This window comes from Lathyrus oleraceus, chromosome 7 (assembly GCF_024323335.1).
Source record: "Lathyrus oleraceus cultivar Zhongwan6 chromosome 7, CAAS_Psat_ZW6_1.0, whole genome shotgun sequence".
NCBI classification, from domain to species: Eukaryota; Viridiplantae; Streptophyta; class Magnoliopsida; order Fabales; family Fabaceae; genus Lathyrus; species Lathyrus oleraceus.
In genome coordinates, this window is record NC_066585.1 from 375,565,341 (window position 1) to 375,588,099 (window position 22,759).

The window sequence follows — 22,759 nt, forward strand, 5'->3', positions numbered from 1 at the left end:
TAGGATTTGCCTCCTCTTCTCATCTTCTATCACCTTTGATGCTCTGAACAGCTTCTCCTTAGTGATATCATGCTCCTTTGCCGAAGATGCCAAAGCCTGACTAACCTTCCCATAGTAGGCTGTATCCATCTCAAATCGCTTGGTCTCCAAAGCATGCCGCTTATCCTGATCTTCCATCTTTGCTTTGAGCTCCTGATTAGCTCTCTGAACCCGAGCGACACTCATCTCCAATTCCGTCTTCTCTGCAAGTAGCTGATCTCGTTCCCGCTTCACCTCTAAGAACTCATCCATGCTGACAGAAGAACTTGGACCCTCAATCCTAGGACACACTGAGTCACCTCCAGGGAACGGTAGAAATGTAGACTCAATCCTCTTCCGCAATCAATCCTCAAATAGTGGAAAATACCGGCAGTTGACTTTGCCATAAGGAACCTTACCCCTCCTCTGGATATCTCGCCATTCGTCCAATACCTGCCTCAACTTGGTCTGGTTACCATCAATCGGGAAATAGAAGGACTCCTGAATCTCTCGCCCGAGAGGAGGACCCTCTATAGCAAACCCCATCTGTCTCCGGAGAAGCATCGGGTTGTAATTAATGCAACCCTGAACTCCCACCAAAGGCACATTAGGTAAACTCCCACAACTACATATGAAGTCCTGACCAGCTAAACCATTATGAGTCCAAGCAATGTCATCAGCCCGCAGACCCATCAATCGGAAGGACCACTTGACACTAGGGTCAATCTGAACAAACGCACCTCGGGAAGGCAAATACCCCATGAACCATCTAAAGAGCAACTGAGAGCAGCATCTAACCAGACCACCCCGCCTCTTCTCATTCCTGTTATGCACTGAGTAGTAGACATCTCCAATCAGGGTAGGAATAGGGTTTCTCTGCATAAACAATCTGATAGCATTATGGTCCACAAAATTCTTCTGGTTAGGAAACAGAACAATCCCATAAATGCTCACAGCAATCAGAGCACAAACCGTCTTCCAGTTACCCGCAGCAGCATGTTCCTTGGCATTAGCCTCCAAGAAACTCAAATGAAATCCAGGTAACTTTCCCTTCTCCTTCCAACCTTCCTTGACCATTTCCGGACTCAAATAAAGAGCACGTGAAATCCCAAGGACATCCGGCTCCGCCCTAGTGACATGGAAAGGAATCTGATCACGGATCTGAATACCCAGGATGCTGACATAATCCTCCATCAGAGGTCCCAACAGATAGTCTGGAAAAACGAAACACCTCAACCCAGGGTCATAGAACTGAAGAAGAGTGTGGATGGCGCTCCTGTCGCAGTCAGTGAGTCTGAAAACCATCTTCAGAATACCGCCGTATGACTCTCTAAACATTCCCACATGGTCAGGAGTAATCAATGCTATCATATCCTTGAGCACACCAATCTCTGGATCAAAGAAACTGTAAGCAATGTTGTTCTTCAAACCGGTCCTCATACTGGAGCAGAAAATCTCTCAACCAGAATCTCGATCAAAAGTGTCCCTGCATATGGGTAAACATGGGTTAGATGCAAATAATGCAAAATGCAATGATGCTGATGAATGAATGCAATGCGTTGCCATCCTCCAAGCCATCTGATTATCTGTACTGAATCTGGGCTCTGAACTGATCATAACCATCTGAGTGGACAAATAATCACCAATCTGATCCACGGGTTCCGAAATAAACGGAAGACAGATGCATCATCATCATCATCAACACCAGACCATCTCTGAGCAGACACACCATCATCTGAATCGGCCCGGGGAATCCGAAATAAACGGATCCCCACTGATACATATCTCGGCCCGGGGAATCCGAAATAAACGGATCCCCACTGATAAGTCACGGACAGCACTCCGGCGTCACAGCAATAAATAACCATAACTCCGACTTATAATTATGTCTCTGAATCACAGATCAAAAGGTCACCATCTGAAGGCTATCTGAACAAACATCTGACAGAACAACCCTCCCCTCACAGGTAGGTTCTAAACAAGTCATCCTAAGGCGGATAATAGTCTCGACAATCGGGCGGAGATACTCAATGGGTTTGCCCTTTCGGGTGTGCCATTGTAGCTCCCTTAAAATCGTCTAAACCAAAGATCCGGGAATGATCGGTCACCAGAGTCAACAACTCAAATGGAGTGACTCAAACAAAGCGGAATATCCACAGAGATGAGCACTATCAAGTGAGCCTCGTCCGGCTTGTGGCACATCACGCCGCCAGGCACATGTTGACTTAACATGAAAGAGGCAACGTGAGACCACACTAGTCCTAGGTGTATACTCGGGCCTGGGTTTTAGCCCCACTCCGAACACCCACCCCAAAGTAACAGAACCACCTGCAGAGGAAGATGGCAACGTGACAGTAATGATGCATGCACATATTTAATGCAAGTATATAAACAATGGTTAGTATAATAAATGCAATAAATAAACAAAACAAGCAACCAAACCTATCCTAAAGCGCTAGGAGAGACTCGCTTAGGGACGATGGACCAGCATAGGTCAACACCTTATCCCCAGCAGAGTCGCCAGCTGTCGCATCCTGCGAAAAATCAACCGGCGAGCCTAAAAATAAAAACACACAGAGCCGCCACTAAACGTTATTTATCCCAAGATAGGGAAAGGAAACGCTCAGAGAAACCTGGAAAGGCATGGTCTCGCGACCAGAGAGACAAGGTTCGGGAGTCGGTTACGCAAGGGGAAGGTATTAGCACCCCTCACGTCCGTCGTACTCGACGGGATCCACGTTCTAGAAAGATAAGGTTGCTATAAACATACATCAAACACACACACAGGGAACGCATGTGGGGTTAAGAGAAACGGGCTCGATAAGGTATCGCACCTTATGCCTACATATCTTGTCTGGAACAAGAATCAGAGCCACTGTAGTTCGGCTTACGCACGCCAAACAACACAACACATACAAACAAACAAGGGTGGCAAACATGGAGCCCGACAACCACTTGATGGAATTATGTCGGCATCCGAACCAAAACACGCACAAAACGGCAAACTTGGAGCCCGACAGCCAATCACTGGGCTTACGTCGGCATCCGAACCAAAACACCAAACAGCACAGTCAGATAACAAGTAAACGCACGCAAAAAAGAAAAAGGTTGCCCGGAGTGGTCTCGCACGACCACCTGCCTACATACCTCGTCTGGCACGAGGATCAGGGCGATGTAGTTCCCCTGAAAGGGACTAAATTGCTAACCAGAAACCGGGGAAAGATACACAACTAGGGAGCTGAGACTCGAGCCTAATGTTGTCATGCATCGTTAACCCTAAGTTCGGTTTTCTATCCTACTTGCATAAGCAAACTAACCTAACCAGGAAAGAAGCTAGCACACAAGCATACAATCATATATCATCAAATGAGAACAGGTATCTCAAACAAGCATGTCAATCAGATATCCACATAACACGCACTATAGCCAAACAAGGGGCTCAATCAATCAGGTTTGACTGCCTAAGCAATCGTCTGTACAGGCTGTGTTTGCTCTTAACCTTGCCATTACGAGGCTAAGGTGAAGCAGATGAAGAGGTGAAGTGAGGATCAGACCTCACAGCTCATATCCCTAACCAGGGAGAGCTGACAAATGAGCATGGGTCCAGAATAGGGGAACCCTTCTATACTCGATGACTCTGACTCAACAGATCTTGGGCTTTTGATCTCAATGCTACAACCATGTAATGGGAGCAAGGAGAAGACTCACTGAATAGTGGGGGACAGGTTGCTTGTCCCTACCTTCCACCAATTGCCTTACTTGAAGGACTTTTCCTGCTTGGGCTTAAAAATAAACATACACAAGCATTGCCTCTTAAGGAGGACTTCAGACATTTATTTGCCCGGCCCGGTAGCAGCCGGGTCTCCAGACTACATGAAGTCAAGAAGACCTACCTCAATGCAAGTTGCTTAAGCAACGCAAAGCAAAAGTTCGCAAGGAATTGAGCAACTAAAGGTACCTGTACAAAAGTCAAACAGAATCAGCATCTACTTTCACAAACAGACAACAATATAATGATCAATTAACCAAGTACAATTATACACATAATGAGGTGCATAGCACAAGGCTCACATGAACCAACATCCTACAAAACAAATACATTAGTTATATGTGTCAAGTAACACAATCCCAAATGTGAAACAAAAGCCTTAATCCTTAACTTCTTAACCTGAAAAGGCACAATCAACTTCAAATGTAAGTAACATGACCACTAGGACTAGCCTAGGGTCAAAAAGATGGAAAAATCCTAAAACAGCAGCCAATTCATGATGAAAACCAAGTAATATCAATAACAAAGGGATCCCAATTGGCCCCATATTCAAACTATGCTCCTATTTCTATTTATGCAACATGGAAGGCAAAAGAAGCAATGTTGAGTCTCATACAAACAACCAGCAAGATCATATCCAACCATATGTCAAAAAGGATCCAAAAAATCCACAAAAATTACACCTTATTCAGAGGGTATTCAACAAGTCACCTATTAAATTTCAAGTCATTTGGCCTAATAGATCAATAGGAATTAATTAAACATGGTACAGCATGCAAAAACAACATCAAATGAAGTCAAAAATTATACACCAACTTCAATCTAATGGTAAACAGCAATGGTTCATTGGAAATTCATGGGACCAAAGCCAAAAGCTACATTAATGTGTCAGGAACTACGCTATCAATTTTCATGTCCATTGGATTAATTATGAGGATATGGCAACATAAATTCTAAATGTGACACCAATGGAACTCTAACATGCTAGGCAGCAAGAAAAAATATGAATCAAATCGAAAATGGATTGCAAAAATCCACAAAAATTCACAGGGGATGTTAACATATCAAATAAGTTTCATGCAAAAATTCAAGGCCATTGGCCAATGGGAAGCATGGTAACCAATTTGATGAATTCAGCCTATCAAACTATGTCACATATATACATATCCAATTTCAATAATTCACACATAACTAACCATAGGCTAAAACAAATCCCAAACCTATGTCAAAAAAATCCAGAAGGATGTCAAGAATCCATGTCTCAAATTTCATTTATTTTGGATATAGTATGTGGAGTATAGAATTAAAATGGTAACAAGTATGAAAATATGTACATTAAAAACATCTCTGGGTCCAATTGGATTTTCTACCAAGCATTATTTTGTTTTTCATTTTTATAAAATAATAGGGAAAAAATTATGATTAACAAAAAAATTATGGTATTTTTTGGATTATTATTGAATATCATATGAATTTTCTAAGTTTTAAAATGTTTATTTAATAATTATTTAGAATTATATTAGGTTTATTAAATTTATTTTGGTGCCAATGGCACAATCGTAATACTTAAGCCAATGCCTAAAACGGCACCGTTTCAGTTATGTAGAATGGGCGGTCAGGATTGAATCTGCGAAGGAAAACACGGAAACGCAAGCAGATGCGGACGGAAGCGGATTGAACGCATCATTTTTCCAGAAATTGCATGAGCTTCATCGTCTTCATCACTTGTTCATCGCTGGGAATTTCCAGTTTTGAGCGAACGTTCATGGAAATCTACAAGCTACACACCGGTCGAACCGGTTTTCCCCCAGGAGTATGAATATGTAATTAATTTCATCTATAACCTAACATACAGAGCGAATCGATGGAAAAAGGCTATGCAGTTCATCGCCTTGCTCAATGCGTTCTTCAGCTGGAAACTGGGTTTTGAGCAAATCGCGACGGAAATTCACGATCTACACACCGGTCGAACCGGCTCGTCCTCAAGAGTATGAAAACGGCATCAATTTCATCTACAGATTCATACACACTACAAATCGAACAAATGAAAGGAATTGCTACAAAACCTAAATCGCGGAGTACACACGCAAATCGCAATGAAAATTCAATCTACAACTTGATATGTACTCTACAACAAGCGTTCTACAACAGCCATAACTCAATTGAAGCTACTGCGAATTTCGATTTCCAACCTTTTCTTGATGACGGCAATGGAGTCGGCGAATTTCGGAGCTTGAGGGTGCGAAACAGGTGTTGCAAATCACTTCAGGAGGTGCGCGGAGTGTTCGATTCAGCTCGGTAATCCTTCGATCTTCAAGAATTACTGACTGTTATGGAGGAAGAAGATTCTTGCCACAGCTCGATTCGATCACCACTTCGCGTGGTTCTTCGTCAACAGAACTTGTTCAATACCTGCAAATTCAGAATCCACAAGAAAATTTGCTTCCAATTGATGAATTCTTGATGAATTCTTCAAAAAATTCTCAGAAGCTTTGAGCAAAAAAACGAGAGAAATGAGAGAATGTGATCTTTTGTGAAGAATTTTCTGTTATGATGAAAGTGATTAATGCAATTGTGGTTAGAGAATTGTGATTAGAGTACTCATTCTGTTAGAGATTAGCTTATGTATCAACTACTTAATCCAATGATAAGCATAATTAAGCAAAATGAGTTAGTTGAAAAAATGGTTTATGTGCATTTTTGGATTTTTAACTCTTTTGATTTTAGAAGCATGACAGCAGAAAATTAACACTTTGAGCAAGTCAAAAATATCATTTGGGAGCTGTTGGTATTGGCCTTGTTTTCAAATTCCCAATATTTTCAAATGTGGACCATTTTGCCCCTCTCCTTAAATTGATTCACTTCAAAAATGGCATTTTGCATGGAGCCTTTTCCAAAAAATCCAATTATGCACCCTTGAAGTACACATTAAATGGAGTTTGTGCATATAAAGAACTTGCAATTTGGACAAAGTATGTGGTAGTTATGGCCTCCTGATTACGGGTCTTTTCTGAAATTCACTGAGCCATATCTTGCAAACCGTACATTGGATTTTCAAGTTCTTGGACTTTTTGGAAAGGTGAGAACAAGATCTACATCTGTCATGTTGAACAATTTTTCATTTGAAGCTTCCTTGGACTTCTGTTTTTGAGGTCAAAAACTTTCCACTTTTGGAAACTTCTATTACAAGTCAGTTGCTATTTTTGGCAGTTTTTGTCCTGACTTGATTTTCTTCATTTTTAAGCTTTGAGATGTCATTCAACACTTGTTCCAACATGAATGAAGTGTCTTCAACTCATTTCCACCTCCAAATCCATCAGATCATGTACAGTTGACCACAGTCGACTTTTCATCTAATAGATGAATCTGGCAATGCATAGATCAAACTGAGCCCCAATCTTCAACTGAAATGGCTCAAGGGTGAAACCCTAGCCTCAATAATCACCATATAATCACAAAATGAACCTCATAACCATCAGAAACCTCATCTCCTGATCCAGCCCTGATTGGCCCAATACAACTGATTAGGGTTGACCAGTGGTCAAAACCCTAATCTCCAGGAATCTTCTTCAATCTCCTGATGACATCCAACCATGATGATGATGATGTATCATTGCAATCAAGATGAAGTCCAACATCCTTGGAGAATCACGAAACCCTAATTCACAGCCCAATCCTCAGATGGCCCATGATCAGTCAATAAAACCCTGGCTTACACTTGACTTCCTCATCTTCTGATCAAGACTTGGGAGGATAGCTTGCATAATGTAACCACATGATATGCAACATGAAATGCCTAAAGTCCTAAAATGATATGCAAATATGTTAATGCTAATCCCAAGAGAGGAGGGCAAATTTTGAGGTGTTACAGCTGCCCCTATTCAATCCACTGTGAACCTGTCGATACGAAATAGCCTCGGCTTTCGGATGATCAGGATGAAGAGTGATTGAATACCAAGAACAGACGAACAATTTGCACTCTGATGGGATAATAATTAACAACGCCTGTCAGCATCGGCGAGGAAACAAACTTTGAACAAAAATCCGTCTGGTACGGAGAAAATCGGTCTGAACACCGCACATCCCCTCGGGAGTATTATTCTTTCTTCTTATTCTTTTCTTGAACCCCGAAATATTCTTTATCTTTTTTCATTTTCTTGAACCCCGAAACTTTTGATAATTCTTGGTCTGAAAACCCCTTCGGTCTGAACACCAGGACATCGGCCTGATCGCCACTTCGGTCTGGATACCGCCTCGGTCTGAACTCCGGGAAATTGGCCTGATCGCCACTTCGGTCTGGATACCGCCTCGGTCTGAACTCCGGAAAACTGGCCTGAATACCACAAGTACATCAACCTGATCGTCGGAAGCTTCTTCGATCTGAGAATCGGAAACTGGGCCTGAACGCCACTTCGGTCTGGATACCGCCTCGGTCTGAACTCCGGAAAACTGGCCTGAATACCACAAGTACATCAACCTGATCGTCGGAAGCTTCTTCGATCTGAGAATCGGAAACTGGGCCTGAACGCCACTTCGGTCTGGATACCGCCTCGGTCTGAACTCCGGAAAACTGGCCTGAATACCACAAGTACATCAACCTGACCGTCGGAAACTTCTTCGATCTGAGAATCGGAAACTGGGCCTGAACGCCACTTCGGTCTGGATACCGCCTCGGTCTGAACTCCGGAAAACTGGCCTGAATACCACAAGTACATCAACCTGATCGTCGGAAACTTCTTCGATCTGAGAATCGGAAACTGGGCCTGAACGCCACTTCGGTCTGGATACCGCCTCGGTCTGAACTCCGGAAAACTGCTAATCACGTAACGTCCTCTGATTTTATTTCCCTCTCCGCCCGACGGAAACATTTCCTCCAATATCGCACTACTGGAGAACATTGCTGATCTAACGTTCTGATGCTAGACTCCTCAGAATAACACCTTTATCTTTCAGCAAAACCACCCCTCAAACGGTAACCACGGTTTGGGACTAGCTTATGCTTGCAATGATGCATGATTGATTTTTCTGCGTAATGCTCCATAAACATGGAAATGCTACGCGATTATTCATTTTTTATGCAATATGCCATGCTATTTTTTCAGGATGAATGCATAAAAAGAAATATCCCCCTCTGGGGAATCCTCTGGGGGACACGAGACTCTCTGCTGAGGCTCTCGTCACTGCTCCGATTTCCACCCTGCCGGGGAATAGTACTGCTGCTGGGAGAATGCCACCCTTGCTGGGGAATACCTCCTTTGCACCCAACCCTCTCGAGGACCTGCTGGGGCAGAAGAACCATCATCGCGCTCTGTGGGGATACCACAATCTCTTTGTCTTGCTGGGGATACACGCCCCAACTCTGCTTTGGGAACCCTCACCGATACTCCCGCTGAGGAAATGGGCAATCTTCAACCTACCGGGGATGACCATCCAGACCATGCTAGGAGAAACGACTGCTACTCCGCTGGGGATTACCCATGCAATCCATAGGTAGAATCGGCTCAGCTGGGGATGCAGAAACCCGTCCGCCACGGGAATTTGTTCAATCCTCCGGTAAGATGAACACTGCTGGAGATATATTTCTTTGGAAAAGACCCGCTCCACTCGGGGGTAGCAACCTTCAGACCTGACTGCTGAGGAAACACCATTATAAACCTGCCAGGTATAACCACACTGACTCGGCTGGGGAGCTAGTCCTACGATTCTGCTTGGGGACTTAGCTGGGAAATAAGAATTCCCGGACTCATCCGGACCTTATCTGCTCCATCATCTTGTATTTCAAGCCGCTTCGTGCTCGACGAGAACGTACTCCTGGGAATTATACAGAAATTTCAATTTTCCGACTTTGAAGAGTCTTCTTGATTAATTTCAATGGTCGTCGGACGTCTCTCGTCGTCTCTCCACCGTTCCTCCTTCTTCCCTGATCGAACTCTGCGGGGAACTGCATACTTTCAAGTCTTCCGATTTTGAAGAGTCTTCTTGATTACCATCAAGGATCGTCGTACGCCTCAACGCCTTCGTCATTTTTCATACACTCGTCCCTGACCGGACTCTCTGGGGATTTCTCTTGTCAAAGCTTCCACATCACACCCTGCAAGTGAGTGAAAAGTATCTACAGTTCCTGCAAAACAGATCGTTAGATAAAACCGTGCCCCAGGCGCGTCAAGATTTCAACCTTTGGGTCACTCAACCTTCCAAATAAGATTTCAAGCTTCAATCTTATAAACATGCATTGGAAGGAAACCTGTATGTTTTAAAAATGCAAGACTCTTTATCAAAAATATCTGGACGTTTTCGCAATCAAAGCGGTAATGAAAAACAAAAACAAAATTATTTGACTGAATATGCATTTTATTAATTGAAAAAAAGTGTGGCTCAAATGAGCAATACAAAAGGAAGCAATTCCTGAAAAGAGGTAATTGCGCTCAAAAGGAAAAATCTATCCTAATGGCAATGTGAAACCCGTGATCTCATCGAGTTCCAACTCGGTTACACCCCATACGTCCTCAGACTCTCCTTGCTTTCTGCCTTCTGAATAAGACAATTCTGATTGAACCCCACCGGGTATTATCCATGATGCTTCAACCAAAGCGCAAACGATCATGCTGGACGCAGTGGTTCGTTTCAATCCCTCTTTTGCCTGGACCGCCCTTTCGGGTTTTCAGTCCACCGGGATACCCTTTTTTGCCCAAGTCGCCTTCTCAGGTTTTCGACTTGCCGGGTGTACATTTTTTCCATTTTTTATCCCTAATTTTTGCCCGAACCTTTCTTTCTGTTTTTGGTTCGCCGGGATGCCCATTTTTGCCTGGACTATTTTATTCTTTTCGTCCAGCGGGTCAATTATACGAAGTATTTTTTAACTGCATCCGCATTCACAGGGGACGGAAAATCCTCACCATCCATGGTCGTTAACAACAAGGCTCCACCAGAGAAAACCTTCTTGACCACGAACGGACCTTCATAATTCGGTGTCCATTTGCCCCTTCGATCGTTTTGAGGAGGAAGGATCCTTTTCAGCACCATATCACCCACGTGATACACCCGAGGTCGCACCCTTTTGTCAAAAGCACGCTTCATCCGTTGCTGATACAACTGCCCATGACAGATGGCTGCTAACCGCTTTTCCTCTATCAGGCTCAACTCTTCGTACCGGGTCCTTACCCATTCAGCCTCTTGCAATTTCACGTCCATCAGGACTCTCAAAGAGGGAATCTGAACCTCAACAGGTAACACAGCCTCCATCCCATATACCAACGAGAAAGGAGTTGCCCCAGTAGATGTGCGTACCGACGTTCGATACCCATGCAATGCGAACGGCAACATCTCATGCCAATCCTTGTAGGTCACCACCATTTTCTGCACAATCTTCTTTATATTCTTGTTGGCTGCCTCAACTGCCCCATTCATCTTCGGACGATAGGGAGAAGAATTGTGATGCTCAATCTTGAATTCCCGGCACAGCTCTGCCATCATCCTATTGTTGTAGGTAAACTCAATCAAAGGTAAATAACAATCCCAAGCACCTCCCTTTTCCAAAACACAAGCCCTCAAAAGATCCTTCAGTGACTGAATCGTCCTCTCAGTCTGACCATCAGTCTGCGGATGATATGCAGAACTCAATCTCAGCTTAGTTCCCAAAGCCCTCTGCAAACCTTCCCAGAACTTCGATGTAAATGTAGGATCTCTGTCCGAAATAATACTCGACGGAATACCATGCAAACTTACAATTTTCTCAATATACAACTCAGCTAATCTCTCTAACGGATAATTCATTCTGATCGGAATGAAATGAGCCGATTTTGTCAATCTGTCAACAATCACCCAAATAGCTTCAAAATTCTTCATTGTCCTCGGTAAACCCGAAACAAAATCCATATTGATACTATCCCACTTCCACTCTGGAATAGCCAACGGTTGCATTAGCCCAGACGGCTTCTGATGCTCAATCTTTGACTTCTGACAAGTCAAACAAGAATAAACAAAACTCGCAATTTCTCTTTTCATTCCCGGCCACCAAAATAACTTTTTCAAATCATGATACATCTTCGTAGCCCCAGGATGAATACTCAGGCCACTACGATGTCCTTCCTCAAGAATACTCTTCTTAAGTTCGGTAACATCCGGAATACACACCCGATTGCCAAATTTCAAAACACCATTCTCATCAACTCTGAATTCACCACCTTGACCTTGATTCACTAGAGTCAACTTATCAACCAAAAGCACATCGGATTTCTGACCCTCTCTAATCTCATCCAGAATACCACTCGTTAACTTCAACATTCCCAATTTAACACTATTGTGAGTACTCTCACACACCAAACTCAAGTCTCTAAACTGCTCAATTAAATCCAATTCCTTAACCATTAACATAGACATATGCAATGATTTCCGACTCAATGCATCAGCCACTACGTTTGCTTTACCCGGATGGTAATTCAAACCAAAGTCATAATCCTTCAGAAACTCTAACCATCTCCTCTGTCTCATATTCAGCTCTTTCTGATCAAACAAATACTTTAAACTTTTATGGTCACTGAAAACCTCAAATCTTGACCTGTACAAGTAATGCCTCCATAACTTCAGAACAAATACCACAGCTGCCAACTCTAAATCGTGTGTCGGATAGTTCCTCTCATGAACCTTCAGTTGTCTCGAAGCATAAGCTACAACTTGCTTATTCTGCATCAAAACACCACCCAAACCCAACAATGAAGCATCACAGTAAACCTCAAATGGTTCCGATGGACTTGGTAATATCAGAATAGGAGCAGTAGTTAACCTTCTCTTTAACTCTTGGAAACCTTCTTCACATTTTGAGTCCCAAACAAACGCTTGCCCCTTTCTAGTCAACATCGTCAACGGTAACGCCAACTTAGAAAATCCCTCAATGAATTTCCTATAATAACCTGCAAGTCCAAGAAAACTCCTTATCTCAAAAAATGACTTCGGAGCTTCCCACTTAGATACCGCTTCTATCTTAGAAGGATCAACAGCAACACCACCTCTGGAAATCACATGACCAAGAAAACTAACCTCTTCTAACCAAAATTCACACTTAGACAGTTTAGCAAATAACTTCTTTTCTCATAGACCTCCTAAAACCACTCTCAAATGTTCAGCATGCTCTTCTTCAGATTTCGAATACACCAAAATATCGTCAATAAACACCATAACAAACTTGTCTAGGTACGGATGGAAAATCCTATTCATATACTCCATAAATACCCCAGGCGCATTAGTCACACCAAAAGGCATTACAGAATACTCATAATGTCCATACCTTGTTCTGAAAGCAGTCTTCTGAATATCCTCAGTTTTCACACGTATCTGATGATACCCCGATCTCAAATCTATTTTGCTGAACACACTCGCACCAACCAACTGATCCATCAAATCATCAATCCTCGGCAAAGGATACCGATTCTTGATCGTCACTTTATTCAGTTGCCTGTAGTCCACACACAACCTCATAGTACCTTCTTTCTTCTTAACCAATAACACTAGTGCGCCCCACGGCGACACACTCGGACGAATAAATTTCTTATCCAACAGTTCTTCCAGCTGACTTTTCAATTCAGTTAACTCAACAGCAGACATACGGTACGGAGCCATCGACATCGACCTAGTACCAGGCACTAAATCAATCGAGAACTCGACTTCACGCTCTGGCGGTAATTCATTCACTTCTTCAGGAAACACATCAGAAAAATCACACACCACGGCTAGATCGCAAATCACCAGTTTATCTTTAGCCTCCAAAGTCGCTAACAGCATAAACAACTCTGCTCCATCTGCTACTGCCTCATTCACCTGCCTTGCTGATAGAAACAAACTCTTTCCTTCCTCAATCTCAGGAAAAATCACAGTCTTATCAAAACAGTTGATAGAAACTCGGTTAAACACCAACCAGTTCATACCCAGGATAACATCAATCTGCACTAGTGGAAGACACACGAGGTCCATCCCAAAGTCTCTACCAAAAATACTCAAAGGACAATCTAAACAAACTGAAGTAGTAGTCACTGAACCCTTCGCAGGAGTATCAATCACCATACTTCCATGCATCTCAGATATCTCTAATTTAAGTTTCACAGCACAATTCAAAGATATAAAGGAATGAGTCGCACCTGTGTCAATAATAGCTACAAGAGGAAAGCCATTAATATAACACGTACCTCGGATCAAACGATCATCTGCAGCAGTCTCAAAACCCGATAAAGCAAAGACCTTGCCTCCCGACTGGTTCTCTTTCTTCGGCTTAGGACATTGTGGGCTAATATGACCCACCTCTCCACAGTTGAAACAGGTCATAGTCTTCAACCGGCACTCTGCAGCCAAGTGACCACCTTTTCCACACTTGAAACACTTCTTCTCAGTACTGGTACACTCATGGAAACGATGTCCCGCCTGACCACATCTATAACACTTAGCAGGGGCACTGGAGTCTCCCCCACTAGGTCTCTTCATCCCACTCTGTCTCTGGAAACCTTTGCCAGCTGCATACGGTTTCCCACGATCATTTTGATTCTTGCCTTTCCTATCAACCCTCTGCTGATAGCTCTCCGCTCTGGCCTTGGTATCCTGTTCAAAGATCCTGCAACAGTCAACCAGGTCAGAAAACACTCTGATCCGCTGATACCCAATAGCCTGCTTGATCTCGGGACGTAACCCGTTCTCAAACTTCACACATTTTGAAAATTCCCCAGTAGCCTCATCATAGGGAGTGTAATACTTCGACAGCTCTGTGAACTTAGCAGCATACTCAGCAACAGACCGGTTGCCCTGCTTCAATTCTAAGAACTCTATCTCTTTCTTTCCTCTGACATCCTCTGGAAAGTACTTCCTCAGGAATCTCTCTCTGAACACCGCCCAAGTGATCTCAGCACTCCCAGCAGCTTCCAACTCAGTGCGGGCAGCAACCCACCAATCATCCGCTTCCTCTGACAGCATATGCGTACCGAACCTGACCTTCTGGTTATCGGCACACTCAGTCACTCGGAAGATCCTCTCGATCTCCTTCAACCACTTCTGAGCACCATCTGGATCGTATGCTCCCTTGAACATTGGAGGATTGTTCTTCTGGAACTCACTCAGTTGACGAGCAGCTCCCAATCCCACAACATTCAGATTCCCTCCAAGTACTCTAGCTAGCATACCTAGAGCCTCAGCAATCGCAGCATCATCTCTACCTCTTCCAGCCATCTCTATTCTGAAAACCCAACAAGCTAAAACAATAAGTACTGATAGGGTTACACAACACCTATCACGTACAGGGAAACAGAATAATTACGACTTGACTCGACCGACTATGCTCTGATACCACTAATGTAACACCCTTCTAAAATACCCCAATAATAATTAAAATAACAAATATAAATCAGAGTAGATATGCAATTAAGGGTGTCACACTTGACACTTCACACCATTCACCAAAATAGTTTGTCATGCTCATATATTAATCAAAATAAAATATTGCACAATTCGCAGCGGATATGCAAACCATGTAACACATTACATGTAAAATTATTCAACAACCAAATGAAAACAAGGTAAAACATCCCGTCCCGATGTTACATATACCAGAGCATGACCCACTAAGGAACTACACTAGACTTCAACACTAGCTTCTACTCAATCACTGCTCGTTACCTGAAACATAGTTGTAAGGGTGAGTTCCTCAATCGATATAATAAGCATTATAAAATATCATGTAATGCTAAGTAATTTAACACATTTCATCACCCAAATCAGATCACACATTCAGCAACGGCACATCAACTCAAAATCATAATCATACTCAACCCAACACAAAACACACGTATAATATTGGAATACATCCATTCATATTATACGCCATACATACATTATGCAATGAGACTCCATGCATGCGGTACCGACTATTCGTGAACACATAGTTCAACCTCACCAATCAAACCCAGATACGGCTACCAAGCTCACTAGTCCCACTCATTTGAGACCTAGTGACTCACTCACTAATTCCTCACCATGGGAATTAGCTACCACCCCAAGGGCTATGCTATGCACGCTAAATCACCTAGCATGCAAACATCAACAACAATCCACAATAACTCACTCACTAATTCCTCACCATGGGAATTAGCTACCACCATAAAGGCCATACTATGCACGCTAAATCACCTAGCATGCAACCATCAACAACAATCCACAATGGACATATGCTCACACTCTAAGCCATAAACAGTCCATCCACAATTGCATACATAACAGATACATTCACAGCATTATGCATACCATCATACATCATCAGCATATTTATCACAGAATCATATTCATATCATGCCAAATAATAAATCACAGTATTAGCACACTCTACTAATACCTATACTGCTCAAAACAATGGGAAATGATCCCTACTATATCATACATCAGTATATCATTCACCCATATAGGCCAATCATCAAATGTGTACACACAATTCCATTCCAGGACGTACACACTATTTAAATATCAATTTTTCACTTTTCAAACAGTGTTAACCGGTTAACGCCCTGGGTTAACCGGTTAACGCAACACAGAACACGCTTCCTGGCACATTTTAACAGTGTTAACCGGTTAACACCCTGGGTTAACCGGTTAACGCAGAACAGAAATTAATTTTTCTAAATCATAACAGTGTTAACCGGTTAACACCCTGGGTTAACCGGTTAACGCAGAACAGAAAGTTGTTCCTGCGCTAACACGAAAACAGAATACAGATTTCCCGCATTTCTCGTCGGAGGAGGACTTCCGGACCTCCGATTTCAATTCCGTAAAAAGCTACACGTCCAGCAAATTACGACTCACCCACATATAGATTCAATTACAGTTTTTAACATAACTTATTCATCACAATTGCAACATTCTTCATCCAAATTAGGGTCAATTCAATGGCTTATTACTACCCATTACATGTTAACCCATAATACCCATTAAACGACGATAAACCCCCCTTACCTGAGTTAATCCGGCAATTGATTCTTCGACCTTCAACAATCGTGAATTCTCCTCTTGAGCCCTAGCCTCTTCTTCTCCCTTTCTCAGTTTCTTCTCTCTCTCTCAATGTTACGTGTTCTCTGCTTTCACGTGAAAACCCTTTTTACCAAATGGAACTCTATATATATATTCCAACTTTATTATTCCAATAATAATCCAATTATTTAATTAAATTAATAAATATACTATTAACTTAAATTAAATAATTATCATATTTTATCGGGGTGTTACAGAAACCATCCAAGTTTCATGATCAAATTCAAGATGTCTTCTCAAACTTTGAGTCTTTGAGAAACTTCATATTCAACTTTCAAGGGCATGTGCCAAGAGGAAACATTATAGGTCATTTTGGGCCATTAACATTGAACAAGCAATTTTCCTCAACTTCTAAAATGCATAACTCCTTCATGAAAAATCAAAATGAGGTAAAATTTGTGACCAAATTGAATAGGTTTGAAATAGATACAACTTTTATGAAGGAACTATTTCCATTTGAAGCTCATAACAAAAGTTATTCAAGGTGGAAGAAGTGAACATTTGACTTGGTACTTAGAAAATTTTCAATTATGTTTGATTTTCCAAACTTCCACCTCAAAATTCTTCATGATCCAAGATTCAAATAAAAAAGTGTTAAACATTAAAGTCGTTTCCTGATAACACGAAATTATATCACATTTTAAGACTTAATTCAATTAGATTATATTATCATTTACTTTAGTTTATCTCATTTTATCAGATATTATGCAGTATTTCCTTGCTATTTATGTCAGGTATCCATTTTGAAGCAAAAGTGAAAAAGGGAAGAAAAGGAGGTGTAAAAAGGAATAAAAAGGAAACAAATAACAAAGACCAAGCCCAGCCCAAAGAAAGTGCACGTTGTGCCTGTGACGGGCGTCACAAAGGTTGTGACGAGCGTCACACTAAGTACCCTCTCGTGACGAGCGTCACACATGGTGTGACGGACGTCACACCGTTCCCCTATATTTTTGGCGCTAGGAACTCAACTGACCACGTTGAAAGCTATTTCCACGCACGCTTAACCCTCGGAACGAAAAGACCACGCACACGGAAACCCTTGGAAAGCAGTTACACCAGCAGCTGTATAAATAGCAGCTAATTGGGAAGTTTCAAGATCCCCGGTTTTTCCACGCTCATATTGCCGAAGCTCTGCCAATTTTCTTTTCACGCTTTTGCTTATTTTTTTTTCTTTTCCAGCACTTAACATTGTTTATTTTATTTTATTTCTTTTGCAAGCTTTACATTCTTTTTCCCTTGCAAATTTACCTTTCCTGTTTTAGCTTTTAGATATTTTTCGCATAATAGTTTCTACACCGGAAACTATTGTGCAACTTTATACTGGATTTAACCTTACGTTATATTCCAGTTTTATTTCCTTGATTTAATTTACTGTTTAATTGAAGAATCCAAGAACAAATCCTACCGGCTTGTGGTGGAGTGTTCAAGACTATTGTATTACGCATTCAGGTTCTTTAATCATTATTTAGTATTTTGTTTTATTATTTATCTATATTATCTGCCTGGAATGAGTCTGTTTATGCATGATATAAATTCTTATTTATTTAGCATGTCTGGCTAATTTGCCTAGGTATCGGTATGTAAAGTAAGCAGAATAAGGGATCAAGACTGAGTCGGTCTATCTAAACTTAAAATCAAAATCAATCTTTTTACGGTCTCAACTTACAGGTTTAATAACAAGATTTTTTTACAAAAGTAAAAGACATAAAGAAGTTAAAATCAATAGAGCGAGAGTTTGAGATTTTAACTGGACAGTGTAATTTAGGCATTAATTCTAGATCAGGGCGAGAGCAAGTTTTAGAGTAAATTAAATTCTGACCTTTTCCAAAAAGTATTTTTAAAGATTGAATGTGAGGACGAGAGTTAAGCATTTGGATTTAATTATATAACCTAAGTCAACAGAGCGAGAGTTTGAGATAAGGGTGTTTAAAACGGTCAGTATTTTCTTAAAAAGAGTTTCTGCAACTTTATTGCTTTCAAAATATGGTTTTTGACTTAATTATAAGTGACAGCAACATTAATATAAAATCATGGTTTATTCAACAGAGCGAGAGTTTGAGATAGAACCTTTAACCAATAAAGTTAACCGAAATGATTCATTTTAAAACCAAGAAACCGACAAAGACTTGATTCCCTAGTTTTGACGAACTACATACCGATATCCGTTTTATTAATATTTAATCTAGATATTAGTTTAGCTCTTAGTTTTTCCCCAAACAATCAAACATTTTCACCTTAGATTTACGTAGTAACCTTAGATAACGGTATATCGATTCATAAGTCCCTGTGGGATCGATATCTTTTAAAACTACGCGATAGAACTGTGCACTTGCAGTTTGTATCCCATTCTCGACTCACCCAGTCGAGCGATCAAGTTTTTGGCGCCGTTGCCGGGGACTTTTATTCAATCGATATCGTAACTCTTCCGTTACGCTGTAGAGACTAAGGTTTCTTTTCCTTCTATTTTCTTTCTTTCGTTGATTTGTATGCCACGCACTCGCTCTCAAGGCGAACCGCTCTACTTACGAATCAACGATATCGAACTATATCTCCGAGTCTTACGACGAATTCAGGAATATCGTGCTGAAAACAATCTCCCTCCTATAGACCTTCCTGATCTCAAAGATTTTCCTTCTTTAACCGAGATGGCAGAACCAGCTCGTGATCTTAGAGATTACGCCGCTCCATCGCAAGATGAACCGCATTCAAGTATTGCTCCGCCCGCAATCGAAGCAAACAACTTTGAACTTAAACCTTGTTGTTGCAGGCTGTGCAATAGAACCAATTCTCTGGAAATCTTACCGAAGATCCAAACCTTCATTTATCCGTATTTGTCCAATACGCTGATACTGTTAAAGCTAATGGTGTCACTTCAGAGGCAATTCGACTTCGTCTTTTTCCTTTCTCATTAAGAGATAGCGCTAGAAGATGGCTTCAATCTCTTCCTTCCAACTCAGTCACCACATGGAACGAGTTGAAGAAAGTTTTTCTTGCCCGATATTTTCCGCCAAGCAAAACAGCTATGTTAAGAGCCCAGATAAACGGATTTAAACAGAAAGACAACGAGTCTCTTTTCGAAGCATGGGAAAGATACAAAGACATGATGAGACTTTGCCCACACCATGGTTTGGAAGACTGGTTAGTAATTCACACATTTTATAATGGTCTCTTATACAATACAAGGTTAACAATAGACGCCGCTGCAGGTGGTGCACTAATGAACAAACCTTACGCTGATGCTTACCAGCTTATCGAGAGCATGGCCCAAAACCACTATCAGTGGGGAACCGAACGAACAACGGTGGAAAAACCTCAACCGAAAACTGGCATGTACGAGATAAGTAACCTTGATCACGTCAATGCAAAAGTGGATGCTTTGGTCCAGAAAATTGAAAGTTTAAACGTATCACCTCCAGCCGCCGCGGGTGCTATAACTCAGAATTGCGAGGTCTGTGGAATCCAAGGCCACACTCCTGCGGAATGTCAACTCTTGACTGGAATCCAAGCAGAGCAAGTAAACTATGCTCAAGGAAGCCCCTATTCGAATACCTATAACCCAAATTGGAAGAACCATCCAAACTTCTCATATAAGAGTAATAATGCTTTATACGCACCTGGACAGTCTCCAAATCAAGCCCCATCTATACCTCCGGGATATCAGAAACCGAATCCTAACAATAATACCCCTAGAAAATCCAACTTGGAAATCATGATGGAAAACTTTATAGCTTCCCAACAACAAACCAATAAAGATTTCTTAAACCAGAACATACACACTGGCGAACAACTTAAACAACTAGCAAGCAAAGTAGATGCCCTGGCTACCCATAACAAAATGCTGGAAACGCAAATATCTCAAGTAGCTCAACAACAAGCACCTACTGCTGCACCAACTGGTACATTCCCTGGACAGCCCCAACCCAATCCGAGAAGCCAAGCTCATGCAATTATATTGAGAAGTGGAACGGAAGTGGAAGGACCGTCTGACCCAAGGATAGAAAACCAAAACCCTAAGAAATCTACTGAGGAAAGTGAACCTAAGGAAAAGGAAGAGAGTAATAAGGAAACCCTAGAAAAGAAGGAACCTTATGTACCTCCACCACCTTACAAACCACCTATACCTTACCCTCAAAGGCTTGTTAAAACCAAAGATGTAGGCCAATTTAGAAAATTTGTTGATCTCCTTAAACAATTAAACGTTACAATTCCGTTTACCGAAGCTATTACGCAGATGCCCTCATATGCTAAATTCTTAAAAGAAATTCTTTCTAACAAAAGGAAACTTGAGGATAGCGAAACCGTTACACTCCCTGCCGAATGTAGCGCTATAATCCAAAACATGCCCCCTAAACTCAAGGATCCGGGTAGTTTCTCTATACCCTGTCACATAGGAAAATTTGTCATCGACAAAGCCTTATGCGATTTAGGAGCCGGAATTAGCGTTATGCCTTTATCCATATGTAAGAAACTGGAAATGGGAGAATTAAGACCGACCAAAATGTCTGTGCAATTAGCAGATCGTTCCATCAAATATCCTGTAGGAATCCTTGAAAACGTTCCCGTACGCATAGGTCAGTTTTACATTCCCACTGACTTCACAATTATGGACATTAGAGAAGATGATACGACACCTATTATACTAGGAAGACCATTCTTAGCAACTGCCGGTGCAATCATAGACGTAAAACGAGGACGACTCACCTTCGAAGTAGGCGAAGAGAAAATTGAATTCATTCTTTCCCAATTCTTGAAAGCACCTGCAATAGAAGATACATGTTACTTCATGGATATCATCGATGAATGCATAAAAGAAGCAGAGTCAGGAGAAGACAAATCATCAGACTATCTTCTAGAGGACAAATCTAAACAATGCCTAGTAATAACACCGGATCCTACGCAGTGTCTTAACAAACCAACCCCTGATTTGAAAACACTTCCCAAAAATCTGAGATATGAATTCCTAGACTTAGAACTTGAACGACCTGTGATAGTTAATGCAGATCTAGGAAGACTCGAAACAGAAAAACTCCTACATATCTTAAGAAAATATCCAACCGCACTAGGATACCACATCACCGATCTTAAAGGAATAAGCCCTTCTATTTGTATGCACCACATCATGTTAGAAGAAGACTGTAAAACCTCTAGGGAACACCAGAGAAGACTAAATCCGATCCTAAGTGAGGTAGTAAAGAAAGAAATAACCAAGTTATTGGAAGCATGTATTATATATCCTATATCTGATAGCAAATGGGTTAGTCCTGTACACGTTGTACCAAAGAAAGGAGGCATAACCGTTATTGAAAACGAAAAAGGAGAAACTATAACTAAACGAATCGAATCGGGATGGAGAATGTGCATTGATTATAGGAAACTAAACAAAGCAACCCGAAAAGATCATTTCCCTTTACCATTCATTGACCAAATGTTAGAACGATTAGCTAAACATTCACATTTCTGTTATTTAGACGGTTATTCAGGCTTCTTTCAAATACCAATTCACCCTGATGACCAAGAAAAGACAACATTCACATGCCCTTTTGGTACCTTCGCGTATAGACGAATGCCGTTTGGTCTGTGTAATGCCCCTGCAACTTTTCAAAGATGCATGATGGCAATATTCGCCGACTTTCTCGAAAACATCATGGAAGTATTTATGGATGACTTTTCTGTATACGGACAAAATTTCGAAGAATGCCTTGAAAACCTGGAAAGAGTTCTGGAGCGATGTGTAAAAGTAAACTTAGTACTTAATTGGGAAAAGTGCCACTTTATGGTACAAGAAGGCATTGTTTTAGGACACATCATCTCGAACAGAGGAATTGAAGTAGACAAAGCCAAAATAGAGGTAATCGAAAATCTTCAACCCCCAAGAACTGTGAGAGAAGTACGAAGTTTTTTAGGACACGCCGGTTTTTA

The 22,759-nt window shown here is 41.5% G+C and overlaps 1 protein-coding gene and 1 pseudogene across 1 annotated transcript; both read right to left on the reverse strand.

The window, feature by feature from the left end:
• Window positions 1–381: 381 nt before the first annotated feature.
• Window positions 382–4,280, reverse strand: LOC127103900 (uncharacterized). The gene is made up of 2 exons (XM_051041138.1): window positions 3,912–4,280; window positions 382–1,504 (listed from the first exon to the last, which is right to left on the reverse strand). Exon 2 carries the CDS (start codon window positions 1,456–1,458, stop codon window positions 382–384), a length of 1,077 nt encoding a protein of 358 aa, XP_050897095.1. The 5' UTR covers window positions 1,459–1,504; window positions 3,912–4,280.
• Window positions 4,281–19,869: 15,589 nt separating this feature from the next.
• On the reverse strand, window positions 19,870–19,969 carry LOC127109161 (uncharacterized; annotated as a pseudogene).
• Between the last annotated feature and the right edge of the window lie 2,790 nt (window positions 19,970–22,759).

What these genes read in the sequence shown, in the direction of transcription:
- LOC127103900 (XM_051041138.1), bottom strand. Translation starts at nt 1,458, where the DNA reads ATGAGGACCGGTTTGAAGAACAACATTGCTTACAGTTTCTTTGATCCA.